This window comes from Peromyscus maniculatus, chromosome 4 (genome assembly GCF_049852395.1).
Source record: "Peromyscus maniculatus bairdii isolate BWxNUB_F1_BW_parent chromosome 4, HU_Pman_BW_mat_3.1, whole genome shotgun sequence".
NCBI lineage: Eukaryota > Metazoa > Chordata > Mammalia > Rodentia > Cricetidae > Peromyscus > Peromyscus maniculatus.
The window spans coordinates 54,641,014-54,665,486 of NC_134855.1; the positions used below are offsets into that span (position 1 = coordinate 54,641,014).

Genomic DNA, 24,473 nt, shown 5'->3' on the forward strand with positions numbered 1-24,473 from the left:
ACATCTATACGTTTTGCTCTTAGTATGTACCTGTTATTTTGACGCCTTCCTTTGTTTCAGCTGGCACACCGACACCAAACTCATTTTCTCCAGAGACCCTGAAGTAGTAAATAGCTCCTTCTTGTAAGTTGGTTACTTTGTAGGAGAGGCGGTTGCAGTTGTTGGTGACGGACACCCACGCCTTCTTGCTGGCCTCACGTTTTTCTATGTGGTAATTCTTCACTGCTGCTCCACCGTCATTTTCAGGCACATCCCAGGACAGCACAGCCGTCTCCTTGGTTACTTCACGTACGGTAATATTGGATGGAGGACCTGGGGAATCTAAAACTTTGACAATGAAGGTCATCGAAGCAGCACTCAATACGTTCTGAATGGTTAGTGTGTATTTCCCAGAATCGTTTCTGTTGGCATTTTCAATGGTAAGTGATGTGCGAGACTCTGTGGAATCAATGTATGCTCTAGTGCGGAGGTCAGTGTCGGGCTTACTCCAGGAAACGTTGGGGATCGGTCTTCCTCTGAAAGGCACAGTCATGGTAAATGAGGAGCCAGCCTTGACAACCAGAGTCTTCCTCATTTCACTGTCAACGTCAAATACCGGTTCTTCTTCTCTTTCTTTTGCTACCTGGGGGTCAGAGCTATCACTGGGATCACTGGCACCAACCTTATTGACAGACCTCACTCTGAAAACATATTCGGCTCCCGTCGTCAGCCCACTCATTGTGTATTCTGTGCCTCGGAAGCTCTGAATGGCAGCTTTCCAGTCAGTTTCGTCAGACCTTTTGTATTCTACCGTATATCCAGTTATTGGAGCCCCACCATCAAACAAAGGTTTAACCCAACCGATGGTGATGGTTGTCTTGCCTGAGTCTACAATTCTGGGTTTGGATGGAGGAGAAGGCAGGAACACTGGGTCTTCTGCTCGAACTAAGGGAGTTGTTTCACTTGGGAGACTTAGGCCGGCAGCGTTTTCTGCAAAAACCCGATACTCGTATTCACATCCTTCCCGGAGTCCCGTTGACTTCACTCTCAGATCATAAACGGGTTTTTTATTCACGCGCACCCACCGTAGGCTGTTTTTCTCACGCCTTTCAATTATGTATCCAGAGATGTCACTGCCTCCATCCGTCTCAGGTCTTGACCAGCAAAGTGTCATGGAGTCCTTGGTCACGGACGTGATTTCCAGAGACGTGGGTGGACTAGGAACGGTGAATGGATCGAGTGCCTTCACGGCCACGCTCTCTAGGGGCTCACCAACACCATATTTATTAACGCCAGTTACTCTAAAGATATATTCGTTGCCTTTGAGTAGCTTGGTCACCTTACAAGATGTTGTCCTTAACTCTGCTTCACATATGGTCCATGCGAGGCGGCTTGTTTCACGCTTTTCTACAATGTAATAGTCAATATCTGCACCGCCATCTTCTTGGGGACGTCCCCAGGAAAGAGAGCACTTCTCGGCCGTGAGGCCGGTTATTTCAAGGGGTCCTGCTGGTGGGCCAGGCTTATCAAGTACTTTGCAGTTAACTGCCATAGTCCGAGTTCCTGCCACATTCTTCAGTGTAAGTACATACTGTCCAGTGTCCCGTCTTACACAGTCTTTAACTGTTAATGTGGTGTTATAGTCTGTTGAGACAATTTCTGTTTTTGCCCTTTCTTCAATTTCCACCCCATCTTTGGCCCAGGAAATTACAGGCAGAGGTCGCCCCGCAATGTCTGCGTTTATCTTCAGGACTTCTCCAGCTTTGACAACGATGACATCTCGGAATTTGACATCCATCATAATTCTTGGTGCCTCGACGTCATCTTTAACTGTAATAGGTCCAGTGGATTCAGATGGCTCACTAACCGAGTCAGCGGCATTTCTTGCAAAGACCCGGAATTCGTAACGCTGGTCCTCAGTTAGCTCAGTTACTTCAAAGTATGTTTCCTGCACATTCGTGAAATTGCACTTCAGCCATCTGCCGTCAGGTAGTTCTCTGCGTTCAACAATATATCCAGTGATCTTAGCTCCACCATCATAACGTGGTTTAGACCACTTAAGTGACACTGATTTTCTTGTGATATTCGTGACTTCAGGTTGTCCAGGAGGGTCACAAGGATCTCTTGCAGGGACTGGTTCACATGCTTTACTGCATTTGCCAATTCCAGCAATATTCTCAGCGTACACACGGTACTCGTACATCAGCCCCTCGTCAAGACCAGAGACCTTCATCTGAGTATCTGCAATGAGGACTTTGTTTGCCTTTGACCAGAGAATGCTGCTTCTTTCTTTGTATTCAAGGTGATAGCCAAGTACTTGGCTTCCTCCATCATTAACTGGCACCTGCCAGCTTACAATCATGGTAGATTTTGTGGCGTGCACAACTTTAGGAGTACCAGGAGGCCCTGGGGGGCTGAATGGATACTCAGCAACAACAGTTGAGGATTCGCTGTAGGAACTCTTTCCATACCGATTCTCTGCACAGACACGGAACTGGTACTCACTTCCTGTTGTCAAGCGGACTATTTTAATGGATGTCCTTGCCACTGCTTGTGAAACTACCTGCCATGTTGTGGAAGTGGTTTCCCTCTTCTCAACAATGTAGTTGCTAATTTGGCAGCCACCATCATATTCTGGAGGACTCCAAGAAATGGACACATTGTCACAACTAACTTCATCAATGCGTATGGGGCCTGGAGGTCCTGGCCTGTCAAGGACAATCACAGTTATAGGAACCATTATGGATCCAGCAGAATTTGAAACACACAATTCATAAGTTCCAACATCTTCTCTTGAAGCTTCCTTAATAGATAGCGTTGTTACAGTCTTTGAGGAAGATACGTTGACTCTAGTCGTCTCTCTAAGAACCTGACCATCTTTTTTCCAGGTTATAGTAGCTTGAGGTCTTCCTTTGAACGGTATGTCAATTTTGAGTTGGTCCTTGGCCTTGACGTTGAAAGTATTGAAAGGAAGCTCAACTGAAGGCTTTATTTCGATGTCTTTCGCAATGACTGGCACTCCGAGTGGTCTTGGGTCACTTCTTCCTTTCTCATTAACCGCAGCAACCCTGAAGACGTACTCTTCTCCTGCCGTCAGGCCGGATATAGTTGCCTCCAGTGTCTTCACCTGGGTGCACATGCTCCACTTTTCACTGCCTTTCGTCTGCATTTCGACGACATAACCTGTGATTTTGCTGCCACCGTCGCTTTCTGGTTTCTCCCACTTGATGGTAGCTGTATTACGGGTCACATCGACAAGGGTCACCCTTCCAGGGGGGAGCGGGGGTTCAGACACTTTAACAGGTTCTGTCGTTTCAGCTGGTAAACCGATCCCGTATTCATTGGAAGCCAGGACTCGGAAGTAGTAAGAACACCCTTCTTGTAGATTTTCAATTTTGAACGTGTTCTTAGTGCAGTTGCTGGTAATGGTAGCGTACGCCTTTCTTGTGGTTTCTCGCTTCTCGACGATGTAATTTGTAATCTTGGCTCCTCCATCGATAAGCGGTGGCTCCCAGGACAGCGTCACCGAGTCTTTCTTCACTTCCCTCATAGTCAGATTCACGGGTGCGCTTGGCGAGTCAAGAACTCTGACGTTGACAAATGCCGTTTTGGAGCCGCTGTTGTTTTCTAGGGTGAGGTTGTACCTCCCACTGTCGAATCTGGTCACGTTGTCAATCACCAGCATTGTGTACGAGCTAGTCACCTCGATCTGGGCCCTCTCTGTGAGAATGCCTTCAGCCTTTTCCCATTTAACCTCAGGTTCCGGTCGGCCCTTGATCGTGACAAATAAGCGCAGCGTGGCGCTGGCACGGAGAGTGACCACCTTCCTGAGGTCCGCATCCAGTTCTATTTCTGGGGGTTCCGCCCTCTCCTGAACAAGAACAGAGCCGGGAATAGTTGCAGGCTCACCTACACCTTCGGTATTGAAAGCACAGATGCGGAAGTTGTACTCGGTGTTCTCTTTAAGTTTGGTCACTGTGAACTGCTTCCCTTGCAGTCCTGATGGTGGAGTACAAGTCGTCCACTCATCAGCAGCAGCTTCCTTGAGCTCAATAACGTAGCCTCTAACAGGTGCGCCGCCATCATAAATTGGCTTATTCCAGGCTAAGGAGACGGACGATCTGGAGGTATCGGTCACTTTGGGGTTACTTGGTGGACCTGGTGGATACAAGGCATCACATGCCCGGTAGAAAACAGACGGCTCACTAGGTTCTCCAACGCCGGCTGCATTCTCAGCGGCAACCCTGAATTCGTAGGAGTGGCCTTCTGTGAGGCCGGTTACCCTGAACCGAAGATCAGTTAATGTTTTCTTGTTACACTTGGTCCATCTTATTCCTTCCTTATCTCGCTTTTCAAGGATGTACCCCTCAATTTCAGCACCTCCATCATCTACTGGACGGGTCCACGTTAGTACCATGGAGTCTTTGGTGATTGCTGAGGCCTCAGGTGTTGAAGGAGGGCCCGGAAGCTTATAAGGATTACAGGCTATCACAGGCTCAGATTCCAGGGGCTCTCCGATTCCATATTTATTCACTGCCATAACCCGGAAAATGTACTCATTCCCAGGAAGTAATTTAGTGACTTTGTAGTTAAGGGCCTGTACCTCAGTTGAAACCTGGGTCCAGGAGAGTCTGCTTGTTTCTCTCTTTTCAATGATGTAATGTGAAATACTAGCACCACCGTCCTGCAAAGGTGGGTTCCAGGCCAGGTAACACTTTTCGGCTGTGACTCCAGTGACTTTCAGAGGTCCTTCAGGAGGCCCTGGCCTATCCAGCACCTTGACAGTGATAGGTATGGTCTTGGTGCCACCGACGTTGCTGAGTTTCAAGGTATACTGCCCTCCATCAGTACGGATGCAGTCTTTGACAATGAGAGTTGTTTTCTGGAGAGTAGATTTAATTTCCATCCGAGCGGCTGTTTCTTCAAGTTCGTTCCCGTCTTTTGACCAAACGATATCAGGTATCGGTTTACCGCGGATGTCAGCTTCGAGAACAAAGGTCTCTCCTGCACGAACAACGATAACATCTCTGTATTTCGGATCCAGGGAGGCGCTTGGTGCATCAATTTCATCCCTTGCAGTGATGGCGCCACTGCTCTCAGATGGCTCACTGAAGTTGCCAGCCGCATTTCTTGCGATTACTCTAAATTCATATCTTTGGTCTTCTACAAGCCCAGTCACTGCAAATTCAGTTTCTACAACATTGGTGAAGCTGGCTTTCATCCATCGGCCATCAGGTAGGTCTTTCTTCTCTACGATATAACCAGTGATCTTGCTTCCACCGTCATAAGCAGGCTTCTTCCATTTCAGCGTGACACTATTTCTTGTGATAACAATGGCTTCAGGACGGCCGGGTGGATCACATGGGTCACGCGCAACGTAGCACTCTGACACTTTGCTGGGCTTGCCAATGCCCACAATGTTCTCAGCCGAAACCCTGAACTCATACTCGAGTCCTTCATCAAGCCCAGTTGTTTTGAATTTGGTATCTTGGATGGGGATTTTATTCAACTTGACCCACAGAATGCTATTCTTTTCCTTCTGTTCAAGATGGTAGCCAATAACCTTGCTACCCCCGTCATTAACTGGCTCGTGCCATTGCACAAGCATTTGATCTTTCGAGACAGATGTCACAAAAGGGGTTCCAGGGGGTCCAGGTTCTTTAAATGGATATTGTACAACAACCGGTTTAGAGTCCAAGGGGGCACTTTTTCCATACCTGTTCTCAGCAAAAATCCTAAACTGGTATTCAGTGCCTGTTTTCAGTTTGCCTATTTTAATGGTTGTTCTGGCAACTGTTGCCGACACCATCTGCCAGGTGGTGGTGGTAGTGTCTCGCTTCTCCACAATGTAGTTGCTTATCTGGCATCCACCAGTATAGGCTGGCGGTTCCCAGGATATGACCACAAAGTCGGCACTGACTTCATCAAACTTCACTGGTCCCACTGGAGGGCCAGGCTTTTCCAGAACAATAATGCTGAGGTTTTCCGTTGCCGTGCCCGCGCTGTTTGTTGCTGTGACACTGTATTTGCCAAAGTCATCTTTGCTACTTTCTTTAATGTGTAAAATAGTTGAAGTAGCTGTTTCTTCAACATTTACTCTTGTGGTCTGTTTAAGAGGCTCACCATCTTTGACCCAAGAAATTTTCGGTCTTGGTCGGCCTATGACTGGAATTTCTATTTTCAGATCCTCTCCTGCCTGGACACTGTATGTATTAAACGGCAGCTTGAAACTAGGCTGTATAGTCAAGTCCTTGGCTATGACAGGAACGCCCAGCACTCTTGGATCACTTTTCCCCTTCTCGTTGTAAGCTTTGACCCGGAACTGATATTCTTGTCCAGAGCTCAGACCAGTAACAACTGCACTACAGACTTTGGATTCAGCCACGACACTCCATTTTTCTGTTCCTTTGGGCTGCATTTCAACCACATACCCCAGGACTCTGCTGCCACCGTCATGTTCAGGTTTCTCCCACATAAGTGATGCGCTGGTTTGGGACACGTCCGTGAGTGTTACCTTTCCTGGTGGGGAAGGAGGTTCAGAAGCTTTCACAGCATCCGAGGTTTCTGCAGGAACACCAACTCCAAATTCATTCTCGGCCATGACTCTAAAGTAATAGATGGCCCCTTCAGTCAGGTTCTCCACTTTAAAGCTTGTTTTGTTGCATTTGCTACTCACGTTAGCATAGGCTTTTCGGGTTGACTCGCGCTTGTCAATTACATAGTTCTTGACCTTTGCCCCGCCGTCAATGAGAGGCGGTTCCCATACCAGAAGGACAGAGTCTTTCCTCACTTCCTTGACAGTTAGATTCTGTGGGGGTCCTGGGGTGTCAAGTACTTTCACAGTTACAAAAGCGGACTTGGATCCGCTGCTGTTCTCCAGCTTGAGGATGTATTTTCCCGCGTCGTTTCTGTCACAGTTATCTATTGAGAGTTGGGTGAAGTTCATTCCTTTCTCTATTTGGACCTTATCTGTGAATTCACCTTCCTCTTTAGACCAAGTGATCTCAGGTGTTGGACGCCCTTTGAATGGAATGTGGATTCTGGCAGATCCACCGGCTCTTACAACAATTCCTTTTCTTAACTCAGAGTCAAGGTCCAGTTCCGGAGCTTCAAGTTTATCTTCCGGTTTCACAGTGCCAGGAACTGAGGCGGCCTCGCCTAAACCAACTTTGTTGAGGGCACAAACTCGTATTTTATATTCTTGGTGTTCAGTGAGTTTGGAAATTTCAAATCGAGTGACCCTCAGACCAGTCTGTGGGGTAACTATTTGCCATTCTTCTTCATCTGCTTTACAGAGTTCTACAATGTAGCCCAGGATCTCACTGCCACCATCATAGATAGGTTTGCTCCAGGCAAGTGTGATTGAATTTTTAGTGGTGTCTACAATGTGTGCATTGGTGGGTGGGCCAGGTTTGAACACAGGATCACAAGCCTTATAGTACATGGTAGCCGGACTTGGTTCTCCAACTCCAGCAGCGTTTTCTGCAGAGACTCTGAATTCATATTCATGATCTTCTGTTAATCCTGTTACCCTGAGCCGCAAATCTGTAATGCGGCGTTTGTTGCATTTTATCCACCGAATGCCACTCCTGTCTCTTTTCTCCACGATGTAACCAATAATCTCACTTCCGCCATCACTGTCTGGCCGATTCCAGCAGACTGTCATGGAGTCCTTGGCAATGTTCGTGACTTCCAAGCTCTTTGGTGGTCCAGGAAGCACAAATGGATTTTTCATGAGTACTGGTGCAGATTCCAAAGGCTCTCCGACACCGTACTTGTTGACAGCCATTATTCGGAAAATATATTCATTCCCCTCCAAGAGCTTAGTAACTTTCAGAGAGTTAGTCACAACTTCTGAAGCGACCACAGTCCATGCGAGCCGACTCGTTTCCCGCTTCTCAACGACATAGTGAGAAATGTCACTGCCGCCATCTTGAAGTGGTGGAGACCATGCCAGAGTGCATTTTTCACACGTGACCCCAGTAACCTGAACCGGCCCTTCGGGAGGTCCTGGCCTGTCTAGCACTTTCACATTTACTGGGAATGACTTAGAACCGGCAACATTAGAGGCTCTCAAAATATACTGTCCACCGTCAATTCGAATGGCATCTTTTACAATGAGTAAAGCTTTGAAATCTGTGTTCTTTATTTCACATCTAGCAGATTCTTCAATTTCCTTATCTCCTCTTAACCACTCAATGGTGGGTAGGGGCTTCCCATGGACATCAGCTTCAAGTCTGAATGTTTCTCCAGCATTTACCACGATTGTGTCTCTGAATTTTGGATCCATGGAAATCCGTGGCAGTTCAACTTCATCCTTGGCAGTTATTGGTCCGGTGCTATCAGAGGGCTTACTTATTGCACCAGCTGCGTTCTTTGCAATGACTCTGAATTCATATCTTTGATCCTCGGTAAGACCCGACACAGTGAACTGAGTTTCAATGACATTTGTAAAACTGGCTTTCATCCAGCGACCCTCAGGTAGATCACGTTTCTCTACGATGTAACCTGTAATCATACTTCCACCATCATACACAGGTTTGGTCCACTGTAATGTGATCTCATTCCTCTTAACTATTACTGCTTCTGGGGTTCCTGGTGGATCACAGGGGTCTCGGGCTACATAGCATTCTGAGTTCTTGCTTGCCTTGCCTACACCAACAATATTTTCAGCATAGACTCTAAATTCATATTCAATGCCTTCTTCAAGGTTCAGTGCTTTAAACTGGGTGTCATGAATGATAGTTTTGTTGACTTTCGTCCACAAAATACTATTCCTTTCCTTTCTCTCAAGGTGGTAACCTATGACTGGGCTTCCACCATTATTGATGGGTTCATGCCATTGTACAACCATAGAGTCTTTGGAGATGGCTGTGACAAATGGTGTTCCTGGAGGGCCTGGTTCTTTGTAGGGATATTGAGCTACAATTGGTTCAGACTCTAAAGCAAAGCTTTGTCCATATCGGTTTTCGGCAAATATTCTGAATTGGTATTCTGTACCAGTTTTCAGTTTGGTTACTTTGAGTGTAGTTCTGGCAACAGTAGCGGAGACGACATCCCATACTGTGGTGGTTGTATCTCTTTTCTGAACAATGTAATTGGTTATTTGGCAACCCCCTGTGTATAAGGGAGGGTTCCAGGATAATGTAATACTCTCAGCACTGACTTCATCAAATTTAACAGGCCCTTTTGGAGGATCAGGTTTATCTAGAGTTATAATTTCAATGGATGCTGTTTTCTGACCAACAACATTGGCAACTGTGATTCCATACTGTCCACCATCGTCCTTATGAGTTTCTTTAATACTGAGTGTGGTGAGGTCAAGGGAGTCGGTAACATTGATTCTTGTGGTCTGCTTCAGTGGCACCCCGTCTTTAGTCCAGGAAATGGTTGGTTTAGGACGTCCAGAAATTGGTACTTCTACTTTCAAATCTTGCCCAACCTGTACACTGTAACTGCTGAATGCCGGTCTTACATCTGGCTCGATGACCAGATCTTTGGCAACTATTGGAACTGCAAGGGATCTCGGGTCACTTCTTCCTTTTTCATTTACAGCAACAACTCTGAAAAGATATTCTTCTCCTTGAGTTAAGTTGGTGATAACCGCTTCAAGGGACTTCACCCTAGCGCACTCTGACCACTTATCAGTGTTTTTAGCTTGCATTTCTACAATATACTGAATGATTTTACTGCCACCGTCATGGTCAGGCTTTGTCCAACTCAGAGAGACACTGTTTCTGGTGACATCATCCACGTTGATTTTCCCTGGAGGTTGTGGGACTTCTGCAACCTTGATTGGATCTGCAGTGCGGGCGGGAAGGCCAATACCATATTCGTTCTCAGCGGTGACTCGGAAGTAGTAACTGCAGCCTTCTTGGAGTTGTTCAATTTTCCAAGAATTCTTATGGCAGTTTGTTACAACGGCAGCATATGATTTTCTTGTGGCTTCGCGTTTCTCAACAATGTAATTTTTAATTTTTGATCCTCCATCCAACAAGGGAGGTTCCCATGTAATCGATACCGAGTCTTTGGTGATTTCTGTGACTTTCAGGTTGACAGGTGGGCTGGGGGTGTCCAGAACCCTCACAGTCACAAAGGCAGATTTCGTTCCACTGCTGTTTTCTAATGTGAGCGTGTATTTCCCACTATCGTATCGATTGACATTGTCAAGAACAAGAGAGGTGAAACTGCTCGTGACGTCAATTATAGCCGCATCTCTGATGTCGCCATCTACCTTCCCCCACTTCACTTCCGGTGTAGGACGACCTTTTATAGGAACAAACAACCTTAAGGAGCCGCCTGCCCTTATATTAATAACCTTCCTTAGTTCAAGGTCAAGATCTATATCTGGTGCTTCAAGCTTTTCTTCAACCATTACAGGTCCCGGGACGTCAGCATGCTCCCCAACTCCAGCTTTATTAATGGCGCAGATCCGGAAGTTGTATTCATGCTTTTCCAACAGCTTCTCTACTTCTAGGTTGGTTTTATTGATTCCAGTTGGTGGTGTACACATTGTCCATTCACCAACACTCACGTCACACTTTTCAACAATGTATCCTTGGATTTCACAGCCACCGTCGTATATAGGCTTGCTCCAAGAAAGGAAAACTGAAGATCTGGTAACATCCATGACTTTGGGGTTGTTTGGAGGGCCTGGCTTATAAATGGGGTCACAAGCTTTCTGGTAAGCAGAAGGGGGGCTTGGTTCACTAAGTCCAGCAGCATTTTCGGCTGAGACTCTGAATTCATAGTTGTGATTTTCTATGAGTCCAGTTACTCTCAAGCGCAGCTCTCCAATCAGACGCTTGTGGCATCTTGTCCATCTTATGCCTTCTTTGTCCCGTTTCTCTAGAACGTATCCTAGAATTTCACTGCCACCATCAGATGCTGGCCTTTCCCACACAACAATCATTGAGTCTTTGGTCACAGCTGTAACTTCTGGAGCTTTGGGTGCATCTGGGACTACAAATGGATTCTTGGCAATTAATGGCTCAGACTCGAGAGGTTCACCAACACCATATTTGTTCACAGCCATTATACGGAAAATATATTCATTGCCTTCAAGAAGCTTTGTGACTTTGCAGCTGAGAGTTTGCACATTGGCGTCAACCAGAGTCCAGACCAGGCGGCTGGTTTCTCGCCTTTCCACGATGTAATTTGTGATATCACTACCACCATCCTGAAGTGGGGGTTTCCAGGCTAGTGTACATTTTTCTGCTGTGACCCCTGATATAGCAACAGGTCCCTCAGGTGGTCCTGGTCTATCCAGAACTTTGACACTCACAGTCACCGATCTCTCTCCGGCAACGTTTTTGGCCTTCAGGATGTAATTGCCACTGTCAACACGTACTGCGTCTTTGACACTGAGGCTGGTGGAAAAGTCAGTGCTCTTTATTTCTAACCGAGCCGTGCTGGAAAGTTCCTGGTCGCCTTTGACCCACTGAGTGGTTGGTATTGGTTTGCCAAATATATCTGCATCAACCTTGAATGACTCACCAGCATGAACCACAACTGTGTCTTTGTATTTGGGGTCCATGCTTATTCTTGGTGGCTCGACCTCATCTCTTGCTGTTATTGCCCCAGTGCTTTCTGAGGGCTCGCTGAATACTCCTGCAGCGTTTCGAGCTATCACCCGGAATTCATATCGGTGATCTTCGATGAGGCCAGTTACCTCAAACTGGGTGTCAATGATATTCGTAAAGCTGGCTTTCATCCAGCGGCCGTCAGGTAATTCTTTCTTCTCAACAACATAACCAGTGATCTTGCTTCCACCATCATAGGTGGGTTTCTTCCACTGAAGAGTCACAGAATTCCGTGTGACAATGATTGCCTCTGGCCTTCCTGGTGGATCACATGGGTCACGCGCTACATAACACTCTGATGGTTTACTTGGCTTGCCAATGCCTACAATGTTCTCTGCAGACACTCTGAATTCATATTCAATGCCTTCTTCGAGGCCAGTTGTCTTGAACTTGGTTTGGGGAATAGGTGTTTTGTTCAGCTTGACCCAGAGGATGCTGTTTCTTTCCTTGCGCTCTAGATGGTAGCCAATGACTTTGCTCCCACCATCACTGACTGGCTCATGCCATTGTACCTCCATGCTGTCTTTGGAGGCCAGCGTGACGAATGGTGTGCCAGGTGGACCTGGCACTTTGAATGGGTACTGGGCAATAACAGGCTCTGAATTGAGATAGGTACTCTTCCCATATCTGTTTTCAGCAGCAATTCTGAACTGATATTCACACCCAGTCTTTAGTCTGCAGGCCTTTATGGTGGTTCTTGCAACGGTTGCTGACACAATTTGCCAGGTGGTTGTGGACGTGTCCCGCTTCTCTACGATGTAGTTATTGATAGAACTTCCTCCATCGTACTTGGGAGGCTCCCAGGAAAGAGTAATACTGTCTGCTGTCACTTCATCCATTTTAACTGGTCCGGTTGGAGGCCCGGGTTTGTCAAGAACAATGACATTAAGGGTTTCTGTAGCTTCACCAGCTGAGTTAGTCAGTTTAACTGTGTAATGGCCAACGTCTTCTCGGCAGGCTTCCTTTATTGTCAGTAGGGAGTTGTTCTCTGTGCTCTCTGCATTTACTCTAGTGGTTTGCTTCAGTGGCACATCATCTTTATGCCACGTGACGGCTGGTGTTGGGCGTCCAATGAATGGCACATCGATTTTCAGGTCTTCACCTGCCAATACCGTGAAAGTATTGAAGAGGAGTTTGAAGGCTGGTGGAATAACAAGGTCTTTAGCGATGACTGGGACGCTCAGTTGTCTGGGGTCACTGATGCCCTTTTCATTCTGAGCCGAGACACGGAAAGAGTATTCTTCACCCTGAATCAATCCTGTGATGGTAGCTTCCGTGACTTTCACCGTGGCACACGTGGCCCATTTATCACTGCCTTTGCTCTGCATCTCTACGATGTAGCCAAGGATTCGGCTGCCTCCGTCATGTTCTGGCTTCTCCCAAGAGAGAGACACACTGTTTCTTGTGACGTCCATCAAAGTTATTTTCCCTGGAGGAAGAGGTCGTTCCGATGCTTTCACAGACTCTGCTGTTTCAGCAGGCAGTCCGATGCCATATTCATTTTCAGCCAGAACCCGGAAATAGTAACTGCAGCCTTCTTGAAGCTGGTCTACTTTCCAGGAAGTCTTATGGCAATTGGTTGCCACAGTTGAATATGCCTTTCTTGTGGATTCTCGCTTTTCCACAATATAGTTCTTTATTTTTGAGCCTCCATCAAGGAGAGGAGGCTCCCACGTCAAGGTGACAGACGTCTTTGTGACCTCCTTTATCTTTAGATTCTGCGGAGGGCCTGGTGTATCTAACACTCTGACATTGACAAACGCAGACTTGCTGCCTGAACTGTTTTCTACAGTTAGTATGTACTTGCCACTGTCGAATCTGTTAACATTTCCAACAATAAGCAGGGTATAAGAGCTTGTGGATTCAATGCTAGCTTTGTCCAAAGACTCTCCATGCTCTCGGGCCCACTTGACCTCGGGTGCCGGTCTCCCTTTGATGGGAACAAAGAGTCTCAGGGTGCAACAGGCTCTTATAGTGACAACTTTGCGTAAGTCAGCATCGAGCTCGATCTCAGGAGGAAGCATTCTTTCTTCTGCCTTTGGCGTCCCGGGAACAAGGGCAGGTTCACCAAGGCCTTCGGAATTCATGGCATAGATGCGGATTTTATATTCCTGATTCTCTATGAGGTTGGTGATGGTATAGGAAGTTGCCTTGAGCCCAGCTGGGGGAGTGACAACCTGCCATTCATCTTCTTCAGGCAGGGCAATCTCGACCATATACCCAGTGATTTCTGAACCTCCATCATAGATAGGTTTATTCCATGCAATTGAAATGGAGGACCTGCTTGTATCTAGGACACGCGGGTTACCTGGTGGGCCAGGTTTAAACACAGTGTCACAAGCTTTATAAAATGGGCTGGTAGCACTTGGTGCACTAATTCCAGCTGCGTTTTCTGCCATAATTCTGAATTCATACTCATGTCCTTCTGTCAGTCCAGACACTTTATATCTTAAGTCAGTGAGAGTCTTTTTGTTGCATTTCACCCAGCGCTGGCCGGCTTTATCACGCCGTTCCACAATGTAATTGATGATTTCACTTCCACCATCAGAGTCAGGATGGTTCCAGCAGACAACCATGGAGTCTTTGGTGATAGTTGTAACCTCAGGGTTCTTGGGTGGGTCAGGTGGTCCATAAGGATCCACTGCAAGCACAGGTTCTGATTCTAGCGGCTCTCCAACTCCGTATTTATTTACGGCCATGACACGGAATATGTATTCATTGCCTTTCAGGAGCTTAGTGACCTTCAGCTTTGTTACTTGGACTTCGGTGGCAACGTTTGTCCATGCCAACCTGCTGGTTTCCCGTTTCTGTACTATGTAATGATCGATTTTGGCACCTCCGTCATCCAGCGGAGGCAACCACGACAGCACACACTTTTCTGATGTCACATCAGACACAGCTAAAGGTCCTTCAGGTGGTCCTGGCCTATCAAGAACTTTGACATTGAAAATGTGTTTGGCAAAGCCACCGGGATTAGTGGCCGTCAGGATGTAAGCCCCGCTGTCCGTTCTGGATGAATCCTTGTTTATCAGGTGAGTGGAGAAGTCTGCAATTTTTATTTCCAATTTTCCTGTGCCTTCAAGCTCCTTTCCGTCTTTCGTCCATTCCATTGTTGGAGGCGGGCGACCTGAAACGTCGGCTTCTAGCTTGAATGCTTCCCCAGCTTTTAACGTGATCGTATCCTTAAATTTAACATCCACCATGATTCTTGGCGCTTCCAGGTCATCCCTGCATGTGATGGCGTCCGACGGCTCCGATGGCGGACTGACGGCCCCAGCAGCGTTTTTGGCAATCACACGGAACTCGTATGCAGCATCTTCAGTTAGGCCACTGACCGTAAATTCGTTTTCTAAGATGTTGCTGAAATTGGCCTTCAGCCACCGTCCATTAGGAAGGTCCCTCTTTTCGACCACGTAACTAGTAATTTTAAAGCCTCCGGTATACTCCGGCTTCGCCCACTTGAGGGTCACTGTGTGTCTAGTAATGTTTAGAGGCACTGGTTTCCCAGGGGGGTCAATGGGATCCAAAGCAAACACAGGCTCAGATGGCTTGCTGGGTTTGCTCTTGCCTGCCATGTTTTCTGCAATCACTCGGAATTCGTAAGCAATGCCGTCTGTAAGTCCAGTTGACTTGAAAATGTTGCCTGGTACTAACGCTTTGCTCACGGTCTGCCAGAGAATGCCGTTTCGTTCTTTCCTTTCGATGTGATATCCTAAAATGGGGCTCCCACCATCAGAAAGGGGTTCATGCCAGCTAATCGTCATCGAGTCTTTGGTGACTGCAGTAACCTGAGGGGTGCCAGGAGGCCCAGGCACCTTAAATGGATAGTTAGCAACTACGGATGCAGATGTGATGCCAGGTCCAACTCCGTATCTGTTTTGCGCTCTTACACGGAACTGATACTCGACTCCAGTAGTCAGGCGAGTGGCTTTGTAGGTAGTACGGATAACAGTTGTTGCTAACTCTACCCACGTAGTACTGTCTGTCTGCCTCATTTCTACTACGTAGTTGCTGATTGGTACACCTCCATCATTTTCCGGTGGCTCCCAAGAGAAGGTTACAAAGTCAGATGAAACTTCATCAAATTTTATTGGTCCTGTAGGTGGCCCCGGGATATCATGGACTTGAATGGTTATGACATCACCAACCTCTCCCACAGTGTTCTTTGCTGTTAATGGGTAGGGTCCACTATCGCTTCTAACACACTCATTGATATTTAAGATGGTTGAAGTTGCTGTGTTTTCAACATTAACTCTCTGTGTCTGTTTAAGAATCTGGTCTCCCTTTTTCCATGTCACTGTGGGCTTGGGTCGCCCAAGTACTGGAATTTCAACTTTGATGTTGTCACCAGCTCTGGCGATGACTAGCTTCTGATAGATGCCACGGAGATCCAACTCTGGAAGCATCGTCTGCTCCTTGACGATGACAGGCCTGCTTTCTCTAGGGGCGCTTCTGCCTGCGCTGTTTACCGCCATCACTTGGAAGGTATATTCCTCTCCTTCAGTTAGATTCCTCACCACACACTCTAACCCTTTCACGGTTGAGATGTGGGTCCACTGGTCAGACCCTTTCCTCTGGGCTTCAATCACATAGCCAGTGATCTTGCTACCACCGTCATGCCTGGGCTTGGGCCATGCCAGGCTGACTGTGCTCTTGGTTATGTCCATAATGTTAAGGCTGTCTGGGGGTAACGGTGCTTCTGAGGCTCTTACCGGCTCTGTAGTTTCTGTTGGTTCCCCAATTCCGTACTCATTTTCTGCCATCACTCTGAAGAAGTATTCACAGCCCTCCGTCAAGCCAGTTACTTTGTATGTACATTTGTGGCACTTGGTGGTAACTGTGGAGTACGATTTCCTCGTTGCTTCGCGTTTCTCCACAATATAGTTCGTTATCCGTGAGCCCCCATCTATCAGAGGTAGGTCCCAGTGTAGGGTGACACTGTCCTTTGTGATGTCTGTTGGCCTTAGGTTAAGGACAGGACCTGGTGTGTCCAGGACTCTGACGTTGACAAAGCCACTTTTCTTCCCAGCTGGGTTTTCAATGGTCATCACAAATTTACCGGTGTCATATCTGTTACACTCTGGGATAATGAGAAGAGTGAATGACTCTGTGTTTTCGATGTTGGCTCGGTGCTTCAGGTTGATGTTATCTTTGGTCCATGTCACTTCAGGGGCAGGACGGCCTTTAATTGGCACAAAAATCCGAATACTGAGTCCTGCCCTGACCACAAGTGTTCTTCGCAGCTCAGCATCCAGCTCAAAATCAGGAGCCACTTCCTTCTCTACAATTTCAACGTTTGGAATCACTGCTGGCTCCCCGACGCCTGCATCATTGATGGCACTGATTCTAAAATTGTATTTCTCTTTGGTTTGAAGATCGGGAACCACAAACTGAGTGATTCTGAGGGCTGTTCCTGTCGTATCTTTTACCCAGGCGTCCTCTCCTACTTTTTGATGCTCCACGATGTAACCAGTGATTTCCAGCCCACCGTCATAATGAGGCTTGCCCCATGCCAAAGAAGCGGATTTCTTGGTAGTGTCAGTGACATGCGCATTTGAAGGTGGTCCTGGAGGATCTGAACAAAAGAAACAAAGACAGAATCGTATAGTGAGAACTTTGCTTTGGGGCACTTTATATAAAATGCCAGAAGGCTCAAGTGAACAGTGTTGAGAAAGATGGTAACTACTCACATGCGACATCTTTCATCAGAACAGGATTTGAGGCGTCGCTAGGTGGACCAATCCCCGCTCTGTTTTCTGCACTGACACGGAATTCGTAGGTATTTCCCTCTTGGAGTCCAGTCACTTTGCACCTGAGATCAGAAACTGGAGTCTTCGTTGCTCTCACCCATCGCAAGCCTTTCTTTTCCCTCCTCTCAACGTGATATCCTGTGATCTCGCTGCCGCCATCATCAGTCGGTCTCTTCCAACTGACGGTGGCGGTGTTCTTAGTGACGTTTGATATCTCTGGTTTTCCAGGAGGGCCAGGGGGACCTACAAAACAAGCAGAGCCGTAGTAAATTTCCTGGTGTACTGAGCTACGTTGTGAATGTTTTCATGGCAACCACTACCACAGCTACCACAGGTTGGCTCTACATACCAAATCGGTCTACCATTTTGACAGGCTCCGACTGAACAGGTTCTCCTTTGCCGTAGTGGTTTACCGCTGACACACGGAAAAGGTATTCGTTTCCTTGGATGAGTTTGGTTACCACATGCCTGCAAGCCTGAATATCCTCAGAAACCACTGTCCACAAAAGCCGACTGGTTTCTCTCTTTTCAAGGACGTAAGCCTTGATTGGTGATCCGCCGTCTTCCAAGGGAGGCGTCCATGTAAGTGTTGCCTTTTCAGCAGAAACGTTACTGATTTCAATGGGACCTGGGGGACCAGGTACATCAAGGACTGATACCTTCACATGTTCCTCCTTTGTGCCAAAAGGATTGGTAGCAGTGATGGTGTATTCGCCGGCATCTTTTCTTGTGGCATACTTGACTGTCAGCATAGAAGACGTTGGGGTTGAAGTTATTTGGGCAATATCTGATGGTCTGATATCTTTTCCTGCCTTGGACCAACTTGACTTTGGAAGGGGTTTGCCAAGAATGCTGATGGCACTTAAAACAATGGTCTCCCCTGCTTTGACTGTTAGCCCATCTTTAATTGTGGGGTCAAGGACAATGGTCGGTGCCTCTGCAAAGGAAAAAATAAATAAATTCATCAGAAGACGAGGGAGGTTTTATTTTTTTGCTTTTTAATTGGGAAAAAATGCAAGCTTCACCTACCATACTCATCCTTGCAAATGATGGTCCCCGTGCTCTCTGATGGGGCGCTGATGGCACCTGCTGTGTTCTTGGCTCTGATTCTGAATTCGTATTTTCCACCTTCGACAAGGTCCGTTACAGTAAAGGCACAGTCCGGAACATTAACGTGGTTGGCTTTCATCCAAGATTTGGAGGGCAGGTCCCTCTTCTCCACTATGTACCCTGTTAACTTATGACCGCCATCATATTTGGGTTCTGTCCAGATGAGAGTCACCGAGTTCCTTGTCACACTAATAACCTCAGGTTTTCCAGGGGGATCTAAAACAGGAAGGAAAGTCCATCAAACAATCCACCACTGCTTGCTCCACACAGCACAGTCCCCTAAGCTCCTCTTTGTTCATGGCTTACCAATGGGATCCAGTGCTACCACGGGCTCGGACGGCAGGCTTGGCTTGCCCACTCCGGCTAGATTGATAGCCATAACCCGGAATTCATACTCAAGGCCTTCAGTTAATCCTGTCACTTTGAAATCTTTCATCCTTATAGGAGTCTTGTTAGCTCTCTTCCATAGAAGGCTGTTTCTTTCCTTGAATTCGATATGATACCCTACAAATGACCATGAACACATCAGTTCAGATAGACATTAATACAGATCGGTTTAAAACGCATGCTCACACACGTTTTACCCAAGTTATTATTTCTGCAGATATATTGAAAGGATAACCTTTCTTTGCTACCTATACTTTTATCATCTAGGCATGATGTCATTTTTTCCCTCTTGCGATATATATAATTATTGCCTTTTCTTTTGAAAAACAGTAGATATTAGCTCTAAAAGTCAATGAAGTGTTACATTGGGGGCTTTTCAATGAAATTAAGTATTAATTGTGTATATGGGAAGAAAATGCATTACTGGCTATGCAGATAATTTTATAAAGAAAGTACTTGTAAGGAACGCTGATATAAAAGTCCAAGGATAACAGTAAATTAAATACCTGTAATTGGAGAGCCACCAGTTTTCTTGGGATCTGTCCATGTTAGAGATACTGAATCATGTCTGACATCCACAATGTTGGGAGGTGGGGGAGCATCAGGCACATCTAGGGAAAGGCAGATAAGGTAAGATTTACAGGAAGGAACCTCCTCCGCAAAGCCATATTCCACTGTATTCTTTTACTTCAACACACTTACCAAATGGATGCTTGGCAACAATTGGCTCTGACTTCAAGCCTTCTCCTACACCATATTTGTTCTCAGCACTGACCCTGAAGGTATATTCTATGCCCTCGTGAAGTCGAGTGACTCTGAAGGTGGTTTTCTGGACAGCTGAAGCACATGTCACCCACTTGTTATTCACAGAATCTCTCTTCTCTAGTACGTAGTTGGTGATTTCCGAACCCCCATCGTCCTTTGGAGGCCCCCACTTCAAAGTCATGGCTTCTGCTGTGACTTCATCAAATTTGATTGGTCCAGTGGGGATGCCAGGTTTGCCAACAACCTTTATGGAGAGAGTTCCTTCCTTGGTGCCAGCAGCATTCTTGAGTGTGATTGTGTATTTTCCAGCATCAGATTTTTGGCAGTCATATACTACAAGAGTTGTGTTAACTGCAGTTGACTCAACACTGACTCTTGTGTCAGTTGCTAGAGGATCTTCCCCCTTCTTCCAAGACACTGATGGTGCTGGCTTGCCCTTTATGGGGATCTTAAGACGGAAATTGCTGTTTTCTTTAGCCAAGTAACACAAATCAGGTAGATCCTTTAAGTCAAGATCAGGAGCCACTGTAAAAATAAAAAAAAGTGGAGACAAATTATTTGTAATGAAATTATCAAGACCAGACAATCACCTTGGATCACTAGAGTTTTAAAAGGTATTCGTTTGGTAAGCCAGTGTGTTAGGGCTCCAGCATACACTTCTGATGACAGGAAAGAGAAAGTGATGATGTGTAGGGAGATGCTTACCAACATCATCCTTCGCCACGACCATGATTTCACTTGGGGTGCCTTCTCCATTTTCATTTTCAGCACTCACTCTGAAGGTGTATTCCTTCCCTTCCTTCAGATCTTTTGTGGAGTACTGGAGGCTCATTGATTTCATAACCCTCTGCCACTTATTTTCTTCAGTCAGGAAATCGACCACATAGCCAGTAATTCTACTTCCACCATCGCTGCGAGGCTTCTTCCAGCCGATGGTGCAAGATGACTTAGTTACGGCCAGCACCTTCAGGTCAACCACAGGTCCAGGGGTTTCTAAAAGAGGAGAAAGGATGAGTCGAAGCCCCAGACAACCAAGGTGGGTGGTGGTTACGAGGATGGGCCATAGTGCATTGCTCACCAGAAGCTTTGACAGCATCACGGGTTTCCCCGGGGTCACCGATGCCGTACTCATTTTCAGCAAACACTCGGAAGAAGTAGGATTTCCCCTCCTCCAAGTTAGAGACTCTGAAGCTCGTCTTTGAGCACTCAGTTGTCACTGTCGACCAGGACTTCCTCTCTGCATCCCGTTTCTCAACCACATAGTTTATGATGGGGCTCCCACCATCAATAATGGGAGGATCCCAGGTGATATATGCAGAGTCCTTGGATACTTCCTTGACAGTCACATTGACAGGTGGTCCAGGCGTATCTGAGTAACAGGTAGAGGTTAAGTGAGAAACGGCACATTCCCAAAATATACAAGTATGGTTCCAAACACACACGATGCTTTTCTTAACAGACTTACCGAGCACTTTCACTACAATAGTGTACTCCTTTTTCCCACAGCTGTTCTCCAAGGTTAAGATGTATTTTCCCGCATCATATTTGTTCACATTTTCACAGCGTAGGAAAGTGTCGAAGTCAGTTGACTTTATGTCCAGTCCAATCCTTTCTCTTAGATTGACATTTGGTTTAGACCAAGTAATCTTTGGAGGTGGGCGTCCTTTTACTGGCACATAGAGCCTCATTGTGACTCCGGCACGTAGAATGAGGGTTTTTCTTAACTCGGCATCAAGTTCTCCCTCAGGTGGAACTGTTTCATTTGGGGGTGAAGAAAGTTAAAGTCGTAAAAATGTCAGCATCACATGTATTTCTAAAGACTGTCCTTATCATTCCTAAAATATATTTCCTTTGTAAAACTAATTTCTTGTCCTTTAAAAACATCCTTAATAATTTAGTACTCTATTGATCTTTTCATTTTTTCTTTAAAACATTTTATTTTCATTTTAAAATATGTGTTTGTGTGTATGTCTGTGTATGTGAGTGCAGAGCCCATGGAGCCAGAAATGGGTGTTGGATCCCTGGAGGTGAAGCTACAGACAGCTGTTAAACCACTGGATGTAGGTGCTGGGACCCAAACTCAGATCCTCTAGAAGAGCAGTATGCACTGTGAGCACTGACCCATCTCTCTAGACCCCAAGATCTATTTTTTAATGCACTTTTGGCCTAACAAAGTATTCCTTAAAGGACCTGCACCCCTTTTCACATGAACCCTGCAGATCTAAGCCTCTATCTGTGCTCAAAGAATGCTTCCGCCAACCTTGATTTTTCTTTCTTACATTTGGTGAAGACATCCTGCCTATACTCTGGCTCCCTTTGTTATTTCATTGTAGAAAGAAAAGTATGTAATAGATAAATATAACTTCTGAGAAACTTTTTAAGGTGGAAAGGAGTTATGGAGATGAAATGAATAGAAGAAAGGGACTTATAAGAGCCTTCTGTGGGCTGGAGAGATGGATCAGTGGTTAAGAACACTGGCTGCTCTTCCAGAGGTCCTGAGTTCAATTCCCAGCAACGACATGGTGGCTCACAACTATCTATAATGCATAACTATCTATAATGAGATCTGGTGCCCTCTTCTGGCGAGCAGACAGACATACAGGGAGAATGCTGTATACATAATAAATAAATCCTCATTTTAAAAAAAGAGCCTTCCACTTACATACCTCTATTGAAGGGTTGTTTGGGTGAGTAAATAACAAGCAGAAGAATAAATAGGCCATGACAAAAAAAAAAAAAGAAAGAAAAAAGAAAAACAACATAACCTCTTAATTCTTAAAACAAAATCCCACATTCTTTTGAAAACCACCTATCCCTCCTGACTTGTGCTCCTGGGACTTGATACGTCTGCCTGAGAGTTGTTTCTCTCTCTCTTAGAATACGATAGATAGAAAGTCTCATCTACGTCTGTTGGTAGTACTCACTTAGGATGTCCTTGGGGAAGTGTTTGTCCGGCACGTCACTGGGGTCACTATACCCGATCTTATTAACAGCATACACTCGGAACTGATACTCCGTGTTTTCCATCAGGCCGGTCACCTCGAAGCGGGTTTTCTGTAGCTTCTCTGGTAAGTTGCACCTCACCCAGTGGTCAGAATCAGCTCGCTTTACTTCCACAAGATAACCAATGATGGGGCTCCCTCCGTCATAGGCTGGCTTACCCCATGAGAGACTCACAGAGCTACGGGTGGTATCATACACTTTAGGGAAAGCTGGTGGGCCGGGAGGATCTGAGGACAAATGACAACAGAAAGGTTCAGTGACAACTTCCTTTCTGGCTGTTTAATGCTGCATACAGAGCGTGGGACGCTCTCAAGCACACTTACACAGTGGGTCCTGAGCGTAAACGGCTTTGGATGCATCACTGGGTTTGCCAGGTCCAGCTTTATTTATAGCGGTAACTCGGAACTCATACTCATTGCCTTCCTGGAGACCCGTGGCTTTTAATGTTCTTTCTATGACAGGTTTCCTGTTGACTTTAGTCCAGTTAACTGCCTGAGTTTCCCGCTTTTCAACCAAGTATCCAGTGATCGGTGAGCCACCATCATCTGCCGGGGCTTTCCAGCTGACTGTCATGTGATCTTTGGTGACATTGCTAATGACAGGTGGGTCGCAGCGTCCAGGTGGGTCTGTAGAGATGGAATGATAAGTTAGTTTCCTAAGCAAAAGGATAGTATTTAAAAGCAAAGGGCAAACTGCTGGACACTGTTCTTACCAAATGGGTTTTTAGCAATCACTGGCTCAGTGAGGATGGGATCGCCCACTCCGTACTTGTTTTCAGCACAGATACGGAACTGATATTCATGGCCCTCTATAAGTTTCTCCACCGTGCAGCTGGTGATGGGCACAGTAGCAGAGACCTGAGCCCAGTTGGGCCTGCTTGTTTCACGCTTGTCCACGATGTAGTTGGTGATTTCTGAGCCTCCGTCCTCCAGAGGAGGTTCCCAAGACAGCATTGCACGGTCTGCATACATCTTGTTGATTTTGACAGATGCTGGAGGACCTGGTTTATCTGAAAGAATGGAGGAGAAAAGTGAACTCTTTTCCTAAAAAGGGGAATGAACACGGCGAAGAGGTCTAGAGAGCGGGCTACGCTCTTTATACGGTCATCAAGTTCCTGTGTGACCCTAGAGGTCACCTCACTTTTCACAATCCTAGGTAGCTGGAGTATGTGATCACTAATGCTCTACAGAGATCAGAAACATTATTCTGTAATACTATTAACTTTATTCTCAGGAAATACTTTGTTTATTGTTGTGCTCGAGTCAGGGCATCTGTTGAAAAGGCTGGTTTAGCACTCACTCCCTGAGTAGGGGAGCATGACCTTGAACTTCTGATCCTCCTGTCCCCCTCCAGATGTTAGGATTACAGGAGTTCATTGGCATGTACTTATAAACTTTACAGCTCAAGTGAAACATGGGATTGTAATCAAATGCTTTAATTACCTAGTACTTTAAGCTTAATGGTGGCTGATTTGGAACCACTGGAATTTTCGGCTGTGATGGTATAGTCCCCTGAGTCCTTCCGGTTCACACTGAAAAGCTCCAAGGTACACAAGTTCCGCTTCATTGCCATCTTTATGCCTTCTGCTGGCTTTATTGGTGTGCCATCTTTCTTCCAAGAAACTGTTGGCATTGGTTTACCAAACACAGTAGCATCCAAGCAGACATTAGTTCCAGCTTTCACGGTGAGCAAAGACTTCATTTCAACACTGAGTTCTATCCTGGGAGGAACTGGAAAGAAAGAAGATTGAAGGTCTTAATGCATGCAAAACTGTATTGTATAATTATTACTCATAGTAGTGATAAATTCAGACTTGTTTCATGAATGAGATTTGATCTTGTTTCATGAATGAGATTTAATCTTGTTATTAACTATGAACTTTTAATATTTTGGATTG

The 24,473-nt window shown here is 46.1% G+C and overlaps 1 protein-coding gene across 3 annotated transcripts in view; it reads right to left on the bottom strand.

The window, feature by feature from the left end:
- The window catches only part of Ttn (titin), a 275,803-nt gene that overhangs the window by 33,134 nt on the left and 218,196 nt on the right, over positions 1-24,473 (bottom strand). For all 3 annotated transcript variants that reach the window (XM_076569742.1, XM_076569741.1, XM_076569740.1), the window contains 14 exons: positions 24,019-24,306; positions 23,289-23,585; positions 22,900-23,202; positions 22,498-22,803; positions 21,039-21,326; positions 20,652-20,942; positions 20,279-20,566; positions 19,511-20,098; positions 19,315-19,419; positions 18,728-18,925; positions 18,341-18,637; positions 17,661-18,248; positions 17,252-17,554; positions 31-17,136 (listed from right to left, as the gene is read on the bottom strand). In XM_076569742.1, coding sequence (XP_076425857.1) covers positions 31-17,136; positions 17,252-17,554; positions 17,661-18,248; positions 18,341-18,637; positions 18,728-18,925; positions 19,315-19,419; positions 19,511-20,098; positions 20,279-20,566; positions 20,652-20,942; positions 21,039-21,326; positions 22,498-22,803; positions 22,900-23,202; positions 23,289-23,585; positions 24,019-24,306 — 21,246 coding nt within the window. The remainder of the gene's footprint in view (positions 1-30; positions 17,137-17,251; positions 17,555-17,660; positions 18,249-18,340; positions 18,638-18,727; positions 18,926-19,314; positions 19,420-19,510; positions 20,099-20,278; positions 20,567-20,651; positions 20,943-21,038; positions 21,327-22,497; positions 22,804-22,899; positions 23,203-23,288; positions 23,586-24,018; positions 24,307-24,473) is intronic.